We start from the raw sequence: 17,972 nt of genomic DNA on the forward strand, positions 1-17,972 counted from the left end.
GACACAGGGTCTCTGGGATGAGATTTTGGGAATTTCTCTGTGGTGGTGTTTTTTGGACACTGCCAGGGCCTCTGCATGAGTTTTTGTCAACAGTGGGATAATGGCCGTCAACAGTCACGGACATTTATAGGATTCATGTTTGTTCTAAAACATTCCCTTGGCTCTGTGCAAGTCACCGTTCTTAAGCATTCTGAGTCACAGACCTTGGGAACGGGCTTTACTGAGCTGAGCATTGGGGAAGCTCTAGGACGTGATGTTGCTTGGCAGGCTTGTGGATAGAAGGTGCTGGAACGATCAGATTGGGTGAGTTGTATGGTCAATCCATGCGTGTATTAATGTTGCTCTTTGAAAAAGAGTTGTATCCTATCTTCATCCATTTAGATTATGGCTTCAATTGACATTCACAAGCCAGGAGTATGGGGTTTTGGGTGGAGTTTTGGATGGAGTTTTGGAGCTTTGGTCCCGGTTCTCAGATCTTCTATTGACTTTGAAGAACTTCAGGCTTATGGCTCATATTTATACCTTCAGTCAGGTATAAAACAACACAACGTCATCAATGCTCGCCTGCCCCTGCTTTCTCCCAAGTGTTCAGGATCTGTGAAGGACTTTTTTTTTGGAGCTGAGGACTGACCAGGGCCTTGCACTTGCTAGGCAAGTGCTTGCTCTACCACTGAGCTAAATCCCCAACCCCGTGAAGGACTTTTTTATTTACACCCTCCACCCCTGGGAAGAGTAGGGTATGTTACAGAACTCAGCATTTGTTCCATTGTTCCTAGAGATGAATGCCCCTCTGGAAAGCATGCAAGGTCTGACATCCTGGGGGTTAAGCCCTGGCTCCCTCCTGGAAGTACTTGAAGCTGACCTGGGGCTGGTAATCACGCCCTGGGCTCAGACTCCAGAGACTCAGACCACAGTTCTGTGGCAGCTCACAAACTCTGAGAGCCTCAATTCCATCCCTGTAAAATGAAGGGGTGGGAGTGGTAATTACAGCATTTAGAGGGTCGTTATGACCCAAAACAGACATACTAATGACACACGCAGACACCCAACACAGCTGTGTGGACACTGCCAGGACTTTCTTCCAATACCTTTTTTTTTTTTTTTTATTTCCCTGGACTTAATTTTTTAAAAAATTGAGAAAAAAGAAAAATGAGCTGGTAGGTGGAAGTCAAATTACATCCCGTATTATTTTTGTTATTTAGTATATAAACAGGTATTATGGCTAGAGAAACATATATAGCTGAGTCTGAGTGCCAAGTCAGCTGACAAAAATGAACGCTAGCAGTAGCAGTAGGTGCCTCTCACGAGACCCATTAGGTTTAAGGCAGGCCCAATGTGGGAGTGACAATGTAGAGGATTTGTAGGGAGCTCTTAAGAAGGTGCAACCGTAGGGATGGAGGTGATACACACCTTTAATCCCAGCACCCAGGAGTCAGAGGCAGGTGGATCTCTTTGAGTTTGAGTCCAGCCTGGTCTACAGAGAATTCCAGGTCAGCTAGGGCTACCTACATGGAGAAACCTTGTCCCAAGAAACCAGATGATGATGATGATGGAGATGTGGAGGACATCTGCCATCTCCACCTGAGGAAACATCCTACTTAACCTGGACCTCGGACTTGGCCATGTCTTTCTCTGTGAAAGTTTCCTTTTCCCCGACAACTCCCAGGAGTACAGCGGTCCATCTCTGCCCTGCCCACCCACCCGCACCCCTGGGGGAAATGCTTAGTACAGACTTGTGTATATTAAATCTTTCTTGAAATTATTTAACCAGACTGTAAGAGGTTATTTTAGGCAATTTTCTGCCCATATGCCCATTTGACAATGTCTAGAAATAGATTTGGAAGCGTATCCCATATCCGTCGAATTACCTAATCGCTGCTGTGTGGAGACCGATTTGGGCAGAGTGTTTGTTAATGTTTTCAGTTTACTTCTGTATCACCGGGTCTTTCGAGTGGCTTCGCAGTATTATCATAAGGTAAAATGTCTGAGAGCCTAATGAAGATGTGCTCTCCACACCCCCACCATGTTGCCATAGTCATGATCTCATTGAAAAAAAAAAAAAAGCAAAGCAAAGCAAAACAAAACAAAACAGTCTCATGTAGCCTAGCCTGGCATCAAACTTGCTCCATAGTTCAAGCTGGCCTTGAACTCGTAAAACTCCACCTGTTACTTCCCAAGTGTTGGAATTACAGGAGTGTGGCCGTCAAAGCCTGGCTATCCCCTTAGCTTTGGGCATTGTTCTTCCTTCCCTCTCGTGTCCCCTCAAGCAAGGCGGTGGTGGCACAGGTCTTGGGAGGCAGAGGCAGACAGATCTCTGAGTTTGAGGCCAGAACAAGTTCCAGGATGGCCAGAGCTACACAGAGAAACTCTGTCTGGAAAAACCTGTATGTGTATTAGGATGGAGGACAGTTAACTCTCTTCAGCTTGGCACTGGTTTGGGTACCGAGGCAGGAATAGGTGTGGTATTTCGCACCCATCTTCTTGTGTAGCAGGCCTGAGTAGCTGTGAACAAAGGAGAGGCACGGCTTCTCTTCAGCTCTAACTTGGTGTCTTTCCCTACACAGGTCGAACAGCACCGAAGGCTTGAAGGATGGGTAAAGACTTCCGTTACTATTTCCAGCATCCTTGGTCTCGCATGATCGTGGCTTACCTGGTCATCTTCTTTAACTTCTTGATATTCGCGGAGGACCCAGTCTCTCACAGCCAAACAGAAGCCAATGTTATTGTTGTTGGAAACTGTTTTTCGTTCGTAACAAATAAATACCCTAGAGGAGTTGGCTGGAGGATTTTGAAGGTGCTTCTATGGCTACTGGCCATTCTCATAGGACTGATTGCTGGCAAGTTTCTGTTCCATCAGCGTTTATTTGGTAAGTACTGTACCATGTGCGGCCCTGCTGCTGGCTCTCAACTTCCTGTTCTCTGAGCCAGAGCTGTCCATTTCCAAGATCCAGTGCCAGATGATTGCAGCTAGTCCTCCGTGCTCAGTGGGTTCTGGGCTGTTGTAACGAGGCAGATTCTTTAACTGTCCTGTGCTCGATGGTTAGGAAAATGGTCAGGAAATGAAATTAGTGTCAGATTTCACGGAAAAACTGCCTTCAGCCGAAAAACTCAGAAATAGCCCTAAGCGTGGTCTATTTAAGAGTGCCAATTGTAAAGGCAGTGCCTTCTGACAACACGCGTTTCATTAAAGTAAGTTGACTACTGGCCCTATATACACACAAACCCACGCATAGGCACTTGAAATTATAAACAGAGCACTTTTTTTCTACACGGTAAGAATATATTTTTTCCATTTATTTATTTAGTAGTATGCACGTGTGTGGATACGTTCCTGTGTGTATGCACGCGTGCCTGTGTTCTGTGTGTGCATGTGTGTGTGCATGTGTGTGTACGTGTGCATGTGTGTGTGTGCATGTGTGTGTATGTGCATGTGTGTGTGCATGTGTGTGTATGTGTGCATGTGTGTGTGTGTGTGTGTGCGTGTTCAGAGTACAACGAACAGAAAGTCGGTTCTCTACTTGCACAGTGTGGGTGCCAAGAGTTAAACACAAATAACCAGGCTTTGTGGCAATAAACCTTTCTTTCTGAGTCATTTCTTTACCTCTATTTCTTAGCTCCGTCCCCTGGATAAAAACCCAGAGCCAAACCCAAAACTTTGGCATCGCGATGTTTATTTAGAAACCTTTATAGTATAGCATACAAAAGAACAGGAGAGTATTAAGGGATCTCTTGGTAATAAATATCGGACACATATTAAGTTAAGTTAACAAGTCACTAGTTACGTGTTAGCACAGTGGTTCTCATACTGCAGCCTGATGCTGGGACCCTTTGAATCCATCCCTCCTGCTGTGGTGTCCCCCAACCACGAGATTGTTCTTGTTGCTACTTCATAACTGTAATTTTGCCGCTGTACATCACTGTGAATTGTAAGTATCTAATTGCAAAATATCTGATATGCAAGCCCCAAAGGGGCTATGACCCACAGGTTGAGAACTGCTGTGCTAGAGGACTGATTCTGCAGTTAAGAGCGTTCCCTGGCTGGAGAGATGGCTCAGTAGTCAAGAGCACTGACTGCTCTTCTAGACGGCCTGAGTTCAAATCCCAGCAACCACATCGTGGCTCACAACCATCTGTAATGAGATCTGATGCCCTCTTGTGGTGTGTCTGAAGACAGCTACACTATACTTATATATAATAAGTAAATAAATCTTAAAAAAAAAAAAAGACAAAAAGGAGCACTCCCAGCGCCCACATGAAGGTTCATGAGCCTCTGTAACTGTAGCCCCATGGAGCCAATGCCCTCTTCTGGCATTCAGCTATACGTGCAGACAAAACTCTCATAAGCATAAAATACAAACAAACAAAATCTTTAAAAATATATAACCAGTTATAAGGATACTGAACCATTTCACAGACACCAAGCGGGAAATTCACTATGGACTCTAGGGTGAAATGGATCAGGACCTAGAGCTCTGTCAAGGTTGAGATACAGTGTAAAGTCCCTCAGTAAGACTAGCTTTACCCAAGTTCAAACTTCCAGGGAAGAGGCTGATTTTGATCCAGTGAGGTGTGGTTCCCACTGCTTGCCTAATTGAGGTTGGTCAAGAAGTAGGGATAGTTCCCCGATAGACACACCAGACACTAGGGTAGAGCGTGTAATAGGTATGGCCTCTACTCTCATAAACATTTACCTTCAGGAGGACGGGGCTTATCAGGTAAATGTACGACATTTGATAAGTGATCTGTTGGGAGGATAAAATCAGATATGAGTGCTGCAGCTGGCCAGTCGCTAAGAGACTTTAATAAAATCGTATTGTACCAGCATGATAACTGGACGGGTAATAAAATTATAGTATACCCAGAAATGATAACAGTTAAGGTAGGGGACCTTGGGCGTGATTTAGAAAGAACAAATGTATCTACAGAACAAACGGATATGACTGCATGTCTCAAGGTCTCTTTGGTCTTGGCCTTTGGATATGGGAAGAAACCACAGCCTTATAGGGGACAAGAGCAGAGACCCCCGTTCCTTAGATGCAGCCCCGAGGGAAGATGGTGCTGAAGTGGGTGTATGTGGGGTGGAGGAGCAGGGAGGAGAGCATCCCCTCATCTGACACACCTCACTTTCGTGTAAAGAAGAAAAATAAAGGAAGTAGAATGAGGGACTTTAAGGCATGTGGTCAAGGTTTGGAAGACTTGTGGGAGGGACGTCTGTCAGCCAGGGATAGGTGGACAGGTTGTTGATCATCAGAGAGAGCCACCGGGGATAGCCGCTTACAAGTGTGACTGCTACTGGTCTGAATTGCCCAGCTTTTTTTCTTCTCAGAGCTCAGCCACTGGGAACAATGATTTGAAATCGTGGTGGGGGGTTGCTCAGACATGCAAACCCAAGCTGGTAAGGCGGAATGTGGCTGGACAGGAAGGGAGCTAACAGTCTGGTAGGAGCCTGTAAGAGCTTGGAGGTTTAGGTGAGAATCAAGCATTCCAGAGTTCAAGTGAAATGGCAGCAATAAAAAGAGAGCATTTGTGGGTGTGGCTGAATGGCAGTCATCCTTTTCTAGGGTGTGGTCTCTAGGTGACCCGCTCCTGTGGTCTGGGAGGACAGGTCGTTGACACCGAAGGTCATTGACACAGGAACATAGTGTTGGCTAGCCAATCAAATCTGGAACATACTCGGTGTTGTATGCAGTAATTTATATAATAGTTAAGGGTATGTGGGGGGTTGAATGTGAGACTCAGCTTCCAAAATGAGTAGGGAGTGCTGGAGAGGATAGTCAGTGACTAGAGGTGTCTGTAAGCCATTTGAGGAACTTTTTAAAAAAAAAATGCAGTAGTTGTGGCAAGCCGGTCAGAATATTAAGGCTGGAGAAAAGCTCCCAAGTTTATGAAAGGACAATTGAGAACCATCTAGCTAAAAGTAATGACTCCATAATACGGGTGGGTGGTTTGACTTTGCAACTGCCAAGTTTTGTCTACTTATTCTCTTGTAAGTTTTATCTCTTGTGCTAAAACCAGATCTCAGTCGTGGCTTTCACGCCGGTTCCCCTGTTAGTATGGAAACTTAGCACAGAAAGAAAGCTTTCTAGATTTCAAGTGGTTTACTGGGTATCAAGTGCATCTTAACTTCTTTGCCTACAATAGGAAAGATTTTAATGTCCGTTTTATTACTTCAGTTTGACAATTTCTTCTTTCCTCCTTACTCAAAATCTTTGAAATGATGCATCTTAAAAAGGAGGAAAAGCTACTTTGCAAGTTCGGTGAGTAAGATAAGTGGACTCCTGATCCAGCTTCCTCATGAACTCCAAATCCCTGTTCTCTGTCTGTTTTCTTCCTTGGTTCATGGACTCTAAACCACTCTGCCTAGCTCCTCTCTCCTCCCTGATTCACTGTGAGTTGTAGAATGGTTTTTACTTGACAGCTAAGTGATTCCTAGCACCCACAAGATGGACTCCAAATTCGTTGGATTGATGGCCAAGGCTCCTGATGACGACTCCCATCTGACTCTTGGGCTTCCACACTGCAGTGTGTTGCCCTTGAACCTGTGCCCCTCAATATGCTTCTTACAGAGCCCTGCTGTGAGACCAGGGGCTCCTTCTAACACTTCAGCCAACTCCTTTCCTCTCAGCCAACTCCTTTCCTCTTTGAATCCCTGTTCACCTGTTTTGAGTTGCTCTCTCAAGCCCTCTTGCATTATTCCAGTTGACTTCTTGTTGCAAAGTTGTCTTCTTGTTGCAAAGTTGTCTACTTGTTGCAAAGCAGTGCAGTTGGATGCCCTCAGCTGGTAGCCTGTGGCATTGTGGGAAAGAATCCAAACTTTAATGAAAGCACAAATGTTCTTATTGGCTTGATATATGATAAATGTTTCTGTCTTGGCTCCCAGAAAACTAGCCCTTATACATAATTCATTTTTTAAAAGCTATATTTAAGCCTTTAATGATGTGAGGATACAAGTCTATGGCAGTTGATGTTGTTGTTGTTGTTGTTGGTGGTGTGTGTGTGTGTGTGTGTGTGTGTGTGTGTGTGTGTGTGTGTGCTGAGGCAACTAAATGTAAATGACACAGAACCTTGTGCTGCAGAAATACCAGGATGGTTTATGGAGTGATCGGAATAATTTTGTGCCAAGTAGTTTTACCTTTTGTGAATCTCTAATAAAATGCCAGGTTTAGATATTGGATAAAATGTCCTCAGTCTCTCAGGCTTTGCTAGCTCCTCTGAGTAAACTTCAACAGAACAACAGGATACTATCAATTCCCATTCACAGCGTGAGACGGGAGCATCTACTGAAGGGGTTTAGTGCTCATGGATTTATTTATGTGTGAGATACAATGTTGCAGTTTTACAGCTTGGTAAGAAGCAGCATGATTTTCCCGTTGAACCCTTGCTTTGTGGCCCAAGGTGTCATTTATCTCTCGATATTCCTACCCCAGCTTCCCAAGATCTGGGATTTCAGGCTTCCCGTACTAACAGGGGCATGTGATTGAGGACCACATTCAAAAGGATTTCTTAGTTCAGGAATAACTCTTCTTGAACATTGCACAACGATTTATCAGAAGAGAGCTCTACTGAATCACCAGTTTGCCCTCTGTGGTGTCTCCTTTCCTTGTTTGCATGGATGAATCTTAGTTGTTTTTTTATGAATTCAAATAGTATGTTTTGTTATGATATTCTACCTGTGGAGAGAGAAATTGTGTGTATAATATTAAATAAGAAGGGAATTTAATTTCTTTCTTAAGTTTATTAAATAATTAATTTGTATTCTAAAAACAAATAGAAGTTATTCCTGACCACATGTGCACTAGGACAAGGGTCATGAAGTCCCGAAGTCAAGGAAAGGAGGGAAACTCTAATGTGCTGATTCTGTAAGCTGGGTCACCCCCAGTGAGTTCTGAAAATCCTTGGGACTCAGGCAGAAGGGGCGATAGAAATCATTACCTCTTTTGGTTGTCTGCAGAAACAAAGATTTCGAGGGCCACGTGGGAGATTTCCCTCCAAAATGTTAGGGTTTTGTTGCCATAAATTTTGCTGAGCAGCTTATTCTTTCTCCTGCTTTGTGCAGGCTGGATGGGGAGAGGACAAATGGATTTTATTTATTTATTTATTTATTTATTTATTTATTTATCTATCTATTTTAGTCTTAATTTCATAAAAGGACAGAACATAATATTTAAGCACAAAAGCAAGTTTATAATATGATATTCGCTGACTGTCCTTTTTTTTTAAAATTTTCCTCCCCTTTCCTTTTTAAAATATAATATCTCTATTAATTCTTTGAGTCTTTCATACAAGGCGATTTGATTATACTTGCCCACCACTGCGCTTACCGCCTTCAAGACTCACGCCCACCTCCCAACCCCTTCCTCTTTCATTTTCTTTTGTTTTTAAAGAACTTGCGAAGTCTGATTCACAAGAGAGCACTTTTTTTTTTATTAACTTGAGTATTTCTTATATACATTTCGAGTGTTATTCCCTTTCCCGGTTTCCGGGCAAACATCCCCCTCCCCCCTCCCCTTCCTTATGGGTGTTCTCCTCCCAACCCTCCCCCCATTGCCGCCCTCCCCCGAACAGTCTAGTTCACTGGGGGTTCAGTCTTAGCAGGACCCAGGGCTTCCCCTTCCACTGGTGAAGAGAGCACTTCTTTCCCTACTGTGTCTTCTATCTTGTGCTTTTGTTTCCTGACATGTTCACAGAGCCCCTGCCCATTTCAACTCTCCTTTCTAGCACTGCTCCTTTAAGAGATTGTCACGTGACCTGTCTGAAGGAACTGTCATCTCCTTCAACAAGAATGGTCTGTCTATCTACTGAAGGCAGGGCCCAGCTCAAGTTGGAAGAGGTGGAAGGCAGGCAGATTCAGAATGGGTTGCCATGAGTAGCACCTGAAAACGACTCTAAGTCTGTGCCTTAGTCAGGGTCACTATTGCTGTGATGAAACATTATGAGCAAAGAGACTTGGGGAGAAAAGGGTTTACTCAGTTTATATGTCCACATCACTGTTCATCAAGATAGGACAGTAGAAGTCACGACAGGAACTCAAATAGGGCAGGAACCTGGAGGCAGGAGCTGATGCAGAGGACATGGGGTGAGGGTGGGGGTGCCACTTACTGACTTGTTCATCATGACTTGCTCAGCCCCATTTCTTAATAGAACCCAGGACCACTAGTCTAGGGATGGTACCATCCACAATGGGCGGGGCCCTCTGCCATCAATCACTGATTAAGAAACACCTCATGGTGGATCTTATGGAGGCATTTTCTCAACTGAGGTTCCCTCCATTCAGATAACTCTAGCTTGTGTCGTGCTGACAGAAAACAAGCCAGCACAGCCTGTTTCTATTGCCCGTCCTGCAGCAGAATTCACATATGCCATTATTGACCCACCCGTCTCATTAATGTCTGGTCTCCAAGCTATAACATGAGCCCTACGAGAGCAGGCCTTATGTCGCTATTTTTCATGTAACCCTCAGCATCTGAACTGTGCTCGACCCACAGTATTCGATAAATTTAAAGGACTAGATAAAAAAATTCACCTTTCCTATATTGAATCTGCTGATGTTGTCTTCTCCTTGGAAACTAGAGAGTGGAGTTCACTTCTTTATTCATAAAATATGAGGTGGGGAATTTAAAATCTGGTTAAAGAGACAAGATACATAGGCATGAAAAATTAAAGACTCTGATAATAGAAGGGAATGCATCTGAAGTATCAAATGACTAGTCTACACTGAATGCTGTAGGAACCCAAGAGGGCGGGGGTCACAGTGGCTAGGAAGGTGAAAGGAAGCATTCTTGCCCAGGTGGGACCTCAAATGAGGCTACAGTAAGAGTGGGATTAGTCAGCCAATGCTGCACAGATTTGCTTACAGAGGTCAGGGCATGGGGTAAACGGTGGGAGCAAAGGAGACAAGGATAATTCAGGTTTTAAAGCATGGGTGTGTGCTTGTAAAGGGAGAAACAGGGCTCGTCTGGAATGAGGTCTTGAGAGATCTGTACTGAGAATGGGCAGGAGAAGGAGAGGGAGAGGGAGAGAGCGAGAGAGAGGGAGGGAGTGGTTGGGTCCAAGTCAGTAAAGTGGTAGCTTTAGACTTTTATGGTCTTGGAGTTTGGGGAAAATCCAAAGAAACTATGAAATGATGTCATGGCGTTAAGAAAGAATCAGAGGGGTGTTGTGAAGGGAGAGAGGGAGAGAGGGAGAGACAGGAATGAAGGAGACAGGAGGGTCCTTCAGCAGCCACCTTCATTCGTGAAGGGACCAGAGTGTTCAGGCCAGTGAGCACCAGGGATGGAGGGAGGAATAAGAATATCAACCTCCCCAAGCTGATGGGACCTGAGTTGTGAGAGTCAGGGCAGGACTGAGGGGAGCCAAGCAGACTGGGTGGGATGCCTGGCCCTCTGTTCTTCTTGGGGCTGAAGGAGGAGGAGAAACAGAAGGTCCTGCTGTGTGGTGAGCACACAGGCAATGGACATTTGTCGGGAAGACTGCAGAGTGTGTTTTAGAAAGTTTAGCCTGGGCCATTGCTCTTCCTCTGTGTCTGAGGGAAGAGTCTTTTTAAGTTAGTGTATTTCTCTGTGATCTGACTATCACCCTGCTGAACTGAAGCCTCACCATCAAACACATCAGTATGAACAGTAGCTGGATGGCGGCTTCTGTGGCTATCACTTGGGCAGGAGAAAGAAGGACTACAAACAGCCCTCGTGAGTCGGGGTTAGGTTTTGCTGATAACAATTCTTGCTGACACATTTGGACAAACAGGAGATGCGAGTGTCAGAGTTACAGACACTGGATGTGGGTCTCTCTGTTTCCCTACAGTTAAGAACCTCATTCTTATCCTGTTTCCCCAAGAGGGCTAAGCTTTTTAAAAAGCATCAGTGGTTGTGCTAACAAAAGGCTAGTTTCTGGACTGCTTATGAGGGCTGGAAGGAGATGGCTGTAACAGAGGAAACACATAAAACCACTTGGTGTGACTGTTATGTAAACATCAGTGGCCTTCTGGGTTTATGTGTGTGTTTGCTTTTAAGTGTTTTATTTTATTTTTGTTTTTGCTTTTGATTCTTTTGCTCTATTTTATTTTATTCTTTTTTGACGGGAGTAATTTCAATCTACCACGAGATTTTAGAAGAGCAAGTCTAGACTTTTTCTTATACTATTGTAGTAAAATTCCAATACTTTCTTACATTATTATAATAAAAGACAATGAGCGTGTCAACAATATGGTGTCATTAGTGAATTTAATAGTGCCAGTTCCCTGCTTGTTTTTACTGCATTGTTTTGAGTCTACTTTGGGAATTTTCTTTATATTTTGAACTAGACGTTTGATTTTATTTTGATAGGAAAGACTCAGACTGCTGGGTTTATAAAAAGATAAAGGAGAGAAGGAATATGTTTGGTGGATGTGTAGTCAGGTGTAGGCGAAGGGGGTGCCTCCATGGTCGCATGCTGAAGCATCCCTTCCCCCCGAGGGACCAGCCATGCAGACAGTATAGTATAGAATAGAGTTTATTTAGGGCATGGGGAGGGGAGTTGAGGGAGTAATAGAGGCAGAGAAAGGCAGAGGGGAGAGAGAGAGAGAGAGAGAGAGAGAGAGAGAGAGAGAGAGAGAGAGAGAGAGAGAGAGAGAGAATAGAGAAGTAGAGGCCAGTCATGAGCATATAGAGAGGGGGAAAGGAATGGGGAGAGAGGGGGGAGGGGCAAGGGGACAGAGCAGGAGCAAGGAGGGGAAGGGGAGAGCAAGAGAGAGAGAGGAGGGGGCAAGCAGCCCCTTTTATAGTGAGTCAGGCATACCTGGCTGTTGCCAGGTAACTGTGGGGTGGTGCCTAGATAGAATACTAACACGGATATTCTAGAGAATGTGGGCAACATAGTTTTGGTGATACAGGACTACTAAGTCATTAAAACAAACCAAAACAAGTACTTTGGAAAACAACACATTATGTCAATAAAATGGTGCAGGTTGAGCCGCTGTGTGATAATTTGAGATCTGAGCAGTTCACTGGTAACAAATGAATAGTACTCAGTGTATGGGGGTACTCGGCGGTACATGGAAGAAAATATAATCCTAGACTGCTCAGCAGAAATATCAACGATCGGCGGCTTTCAGTGTTGTATGACCAAGAGGATGAGAATTTCCATCTGTGGGAGTCAGACGTCTGTATCCATATTACCTGTAACATCTACATGTCTGCAAGTGAGATCCAACCCCTGGCTTTAAACTCTGTCCTCTCAAACTATCACCGAGTGTTTTACACTCATGTCTCTGTAAATGTCTCACCATCGTCTCACCAAACCTTTCCCAAGTGTTCATGTCTTCATTTCCGAGAGGGCTTGAGTTGTCAATAGTCAGTTACAGTCCGCAGAGTGAAATTCTTTCAGAGCCAGAGATGGCTGAAGACTTCGCTGAAAAGTGTGTCCTGTCCTTCTGAAAGCTCGCATATACAGATCTGTGGGCGTATGAAACAGGCTAGGGGCAGCGAACTGAAAAAGCATTGGTAGTTGACATTCTAGGGGAAGCAAACTGAAAAAAATGTTAATAATTGATATTTTTAAAAAGTCAACAGATTATTGTTTCTCCTAGGGAAATTTGATGTGTTAGAGCTGTTCAGGGTGGGTGCAGACCCCTGTGGTAGAGCTCTGTGCCAGCACGCGTATGGCCTCGGGTTTGATGTTAAGGGCCACAGAAAGGTTAAGTGAGTTTTGGAGTTCTTTCCAGCAGAGCTGCCTCCTGACTGTAGTGCCCTCTCTCCATAGAGCAGGAAGAGACAGTGAGGCTGGAAATCCCCCTAGCCGTGCCTGCCTGCCTGCCTGTGAGGTGCCTTTGTTAACTTGTATCATTAGCACTAAAAGGCAGTCAGCTGCAGCCTTGGGGCAGAATCTGCTGCTATCTAGTTCCTGCAGGACAGAGATTACAAACTCTGAGGAAAGGTTTTTCAAGGACTTAATACACTGTGTCAGGTAGAGCGCTGTGATTCAGAAACCGTTAACCAGGCAAGCTTTCTAGGTACTTTTCTCCCTGTTCTTGGAACAGATGAGCCATTTACGGTCTAGGGACTGTCCTGTCCTCTCCAAGTTGAGCAGTGCGTCCATCTCCTCTAGGTAGGAGGCAAAGCTATGGGATCCTTACGGCCTTGCAGCTCACCAGAGAGAGGAAAGCCAGCTCACTGTTGGTGAGGCGGACCTGGCCAGGGTAGAACTTGGCAGCTGATGTGGCAGCAAGTGGCAAAGCTGGCAGTGAAAGGACCTGGCTTATTGGATTGTTTACAATTAAGGCATTGTTTGTTTGTGCGACATCGGGTAATTAGTCCTGACTGAAGCAGGGGTGTGATCTGAGATTTTTATTTTTCTGGCTTGCTTCCCTTTTCTTCCCCGTCCACCCTCTCAGTGCTGTAATTGGATCATTTAAAGGATATTTTCATGGAGTTAAAATAGTCCGCTACTCAGGGGGGTGCACTAGGCAAAGGAGGATACCAGCAGTGACATCAATGGACATCATATTCCCCTCATAGGGAAATTGGCTGGGTGGGTGGATGTGGGATGAAGCTCTCATGGGGGCTGTGTTGATCTGAGGGCTTCTGGATAGAAGGGGGAAAGAGAAGCCATTACGAGACGTAGGGGCCACACATGATCAGAGCAGAGGTCCTCAGAGGCAGGCTTGACTGCTCATCACTGTGAATATTTTTGGGTCCTGAGTGCGGGCGGTGGGAGGGGCGGTTCCGTTGTTTTTGATTTGGGCTCTGATGGAGCATTCTTGTTGATGGGTACACAGAAATACACCAGGTTCATTTGCCTGGCTCCAAGGTCATCATGTGAGCCAGCAGCAAAGTTAGTCCCTAAGCTGAAACCTCATTTCCAGGCACTCCAGATGGCGAACTGGCAGAGGCCAGCCTTGTCTGACTTGGGAGTGGGTCAGTGTCCAGAGCTTTCTGGCACCGTCTCCGCCTGACAGTCCTTCCTCTGGGTTAAAGGAAGTCATTTGACTGACCTCGATGGAGTCTCTCAGTTTCAGGGCACACAGTACCCTTGCTGTGGAGCCCAGAGAAAAGCCCAAGGTGTTTCCTGCAGAGAGGGTCATTCCCAGCAGACACTCCTTTAGCTTACGGGGAACATGATGACAGGCCCAGATTTTTCCCTTGTCCAGCTCACACATCTTGTACTTGGTGTGTCCTTGAGGGCATGGCCGGGATGAGCCAGCTAAGAGTGGACACACGGACCTGAGAGTACAGGTTTGAACCTGTTTCAGCCGCCCGAGGAAGGTTACGTCCTAATTTAACCCCCTTCACCTTATGCCCATCCTGGTGTGCTCCTACTTAATAGCAGCCATCTGTCACCATCGCCCCTGACAAATGTTTCAGGATGTGTTTGCCCAAGACATTTTCAGTGCGTGAATCCACAGCACAGGCATATTTCAGTAGAGCAGCGTACAGCATGCTGATTAGACCCAGATGCTAGACCACAGGGCTGCACTGTGACTGCAGCGCCAGCAGGGATAACCACCAAGAGGAGGAGCAGGCCATCTAGTCTGAAAGTGCAAGAAGTCATTCTGACAGGAATGGCCAGGGGAGGTTGGTATTGAAAGATCCCCAAAGGGAGACCCTCACTCAAGTCTCGGGAAGTCGTGGACCCCAGACACACGAGAGACCAATCTTGATGCAATAAGCAGAGGCGAGGTTTATTATGGAGCTCCAGGTCGACACGTATCCCACGCAGGAGACAGAGGGGTCGACCCTGAGTGGCTGGGAGAAGGGCTATTTAAAGGAAGAAGTCGCAAGCCCCAGGAGATGAGGGGATGTCAAAAGGAAATACCAAAAATGTCACAAGGGGAAACTCTCAAAGTCACAGGATTGTTCCTAAGACTCTAGGGTTTAAATCAGGGGAAAGGTCAAGCCCTCATTCTCCTGAGAACAGATCTTGATTCCTGTCCTTTAGGGTAAATGTTTGTCAGAGTTGACGAAGCATCTGCATCTGATACACATCTGGTTAGGCTTCAGCCCCGGTTTCCTGGAATACTCTCTGCAGGACACAATGGCTGGAACATTATCTGTAGGGCACAATGGGGGCTTGAACAAACATCACAGGGGTAGAACAGAACCCGTTACTCATTTACTCACGTCCGGTGACATCCGGAGGGTCAGTGAGTCTGCACCAGTCCTCCTGCATTTTTAATCATTTGTCTTCCTGAGTCAGATCCTGCTGCTGAGTTTTGAGCTAGTTTAAAACTCTATCCCTCAGTATGAGCTACGGGCTCTCAGGATGAGTGAGTGAGGCCAGAGCATCCTTGTTGCAAGGTTTCTCCACCGAGCCCTTGTCTCATTGACAGAGGATATGTAAAGTCTTTGGACGTGAACAGCAGTAGCAGCAGAAAATCTGTTGTTAGCACGAAAAGGGGCGAGGTGGGCTGGTGACCATATGCTAAGGAGAAGGAAGGGGCAACTTGGTCCTGGGTAGTGTGTGAAGGAGGTTCCTGAGTCAGCAGATTTAGGTAGGGGGAGGGGCAGCTAATGGAAACTTCAAGGGAATTATGGAGCCTCTTCGCATTTTTAAGTCGAAAATAGGTATTTTTCATGCAATGTATTCTGATTAGGGTTCCCCTCTCCCAAGTTCTCCCAGATCTTCCCCACCTCCCTACCAACCCAAATCCCCACCTTTCTCTCTCAATAGAAACCAAACAGGTGCTGTAAAATAATAAATGCGTACAATATAAAAAATTTAAAAAATCAATTCTGGAGGCTCTCGAACACCAGGTTGAAGATCTGAAGGTATCTTGAAATAGCAGAAGCCACAAAACACATTATTCCTTTATTAAAATTTAAATTGAAATGCTACATGCTTATTTGGGGGGAAAACCAAAACATGGAACCAAGAAGGAAATTAAAAGTCTTCGATCACAAGGAAGACAAAAATCACGTTTGGAGGGGAGGTGAGTGCAAGGTTAGCTACTTGGCCCGGAGGCAGCAAGGTGCCACAGGTGGGGGGCACTCGGGGCTCATTTTAGAAACAATGCCAGTGGGGACAGAGGGAGGAGGGAGGCAGAGTGCAAGGAAAACCCAGATAATAGAATGATCCTGCTTTCTGCTTTAAAACAGTATCAACTTCACTTAGGGGCTCTCGTTCTCGGAGCCTGTCCTGTCTTTGATTGAACACCAGCCTTAACGATCTATTTCTGAAGTTGAAATTTAACCTTTTACTAGATCATCCAGCTTTAGTCTCCAGATTTGCTTAGAAAGACGGGTGTTTAGTCTGGGTTATTGTAGTACCAGGAGAGACTACAAAAAGGCAGACTTAGGTCTCAGACACATGTGATAAGCTGTGAGGTGTCGATGCCCCAAGTTCCTTTTTGAAGCTCGGTGTGAACCTGTTTGCTCTGAATCACGCCAATCCATTTGTGTCAACTGAGTGGCTGGGATCGGGAGCCTTAAACACATAAGCTGGGTTGCTTCCACTCAAGACACACTGAGTGTTTTCTAGGCTGCGGGTTCTCATGTTGAAAACCAAAGTCTCTGTTCTGTTTCTTTTGAGCTTTCATTGTAGTAAGAAAGAAAAAAACAAAACAAAACAGACAAACATGTGAGCCAGACTTCTGTCTGACAGAAAAAGCTATTGCAACTAAGGAGCAGGGAGTTGCCAGGATCTTCCCTCTTCCTCTCCCCTCCCTCCCCCCTCCCCCCTCCCCCTTCCCCTCCCCTCCCTCTCTCTCATAAGGATCTGAAGGAGATGGAGCAGGCACCTTCGTATCATTCTGGGAGAACGCACCCCATGACATCTATGGAACAAGCCCAGGAGCCATAGGCTGAATGTGCTTTGAGCATTTGGCAAGAGGCAGGAGTCACAGGCTGGTGCAGAGCCAGCATGAGGAGCAAAGGCTGGGTGAGGTGGGACTGTGAGGCTGGAGTCGCTCGTCCTGCCAAGGCTTCTCAGTTGCCCGTTTAAACTTCGTGTCTTAAAACTGGTGTTTTAGAAACTTCACGGCATGGTGCCCTGCTGATGCTTGCCCCCCTGCTTGGGAAACGAAGCTTCCGGATTTGTAAATACATACATTTCAACCTGATTAATGTAATGAAGCCCATGCTGGCCTCAAACTGTCCCTGTAGCCCAGGTTGGCCTTGAACTTGCCTCTCTCCCATCTCCACGTCTGAGTCTAGGAGAAAGCTTGGGTCCTGAGTGGGTTAAATGCTTCTCAAAGATGCCCCTTCCTTAAGCCTGGCTGGTGGACACAGGGCTGCTTTGTGGTGGCACTGGAAGCAGGGGAGGCGCTGAAGGACATGCTGGAGGCAGCAGATGGGGACAGTCACAATCGTCCTTTCAAGCTGAGACTCTCAGATTCCCACACAGAAGAAGAAAAGTCTTTCTTGGGATGAACAGATGTTCTGTCCACATGAGGAGGAGGTGGTAGACGGTGCCAGAACCTTCCCCGGGCTCTTTCCCAGGTCACCCAGAGCCCCAAGACTATGCGATCCCTTCATTTCCAGGTCCTTCCCCTGCTTCTGTTTATAGCAGTTACGTCACTGAATTCTGTCCCCGACACTGCATTTTGTAAACACAAAGTGCTTAACAATCCAAGCCCAAGAGGACAGAACACATATTTAGTGTCTGAATTCTAGCTGACAGCCCAAACAGAACGTAAAGATGAATATTTTTACACTGCTCCAAGAAAACTGTCAACAGTGGGTGGGTGGGGGGAGATCTTTAGATTCAATAATTTAGCAGGTCTAGACATATGTTAGTCTCAGATTTGCAGGAGGCCTTAATAGAAGATGGTTTTGCGTTTATCCAAGGAGTTCTTTTAGAGGGTTGTGTGTGGGGGATGAACGGCTTTAGGCACTGGGGATACAGCAGTGGGCAATAGCGGTAGAACAACCAAGGCCCTTGCTCTCGTGGATAATATATTGAGGTGGGGTACGTGTGTACACGTCGGGGTATAATTTATTCACTCATGCAACTCATTAGATACGTTTGTCTCCCGGTTCTGATACATGCTAGGGTTGTCCTTC

The 17,972-nt window shown here is 45.7% G+C and overlaps 1 protein-coding gene across 1 annotated transcript in view; it reads left to right on the forward strand.

Annotated features, from left to right (window-relative positions):
• The window catches only part of Tmem117 (transmembrane protein 117), a 462,083-nt gene that overhangs the window by 5,854 nt on the left and 438,257 nt on the right, over positions 1–17,972 (forward strand). Inside the window, exon 2 of the mRNA NM_001271239.1 lies at positions 2,565–2,867. Within this exon, the coding sequence (NP_001258168.1) occupies positions 2,591–2,867 (277 nt within the window). The 5' untranslated portion in view covers positions 2,565–2,590. The remainder of the gene's footprint in view (positions 1–2,564; positions 2,868–17,972) is intronic.

The sequence above is a fragment of the Rattus norvegicus genome, chromosome 7 (assembly GCF_036323735.1).
Source record: "Rattus norvegicus strain BN/NHsdMcwi chromosome 7, GRCr8, whole genome shotgun sequence".
NCBI lineage: Eukaryota > Metazoa > Chordata > Mammalia > Rodentia > Muridae > Rattus > Rattus norvegicus.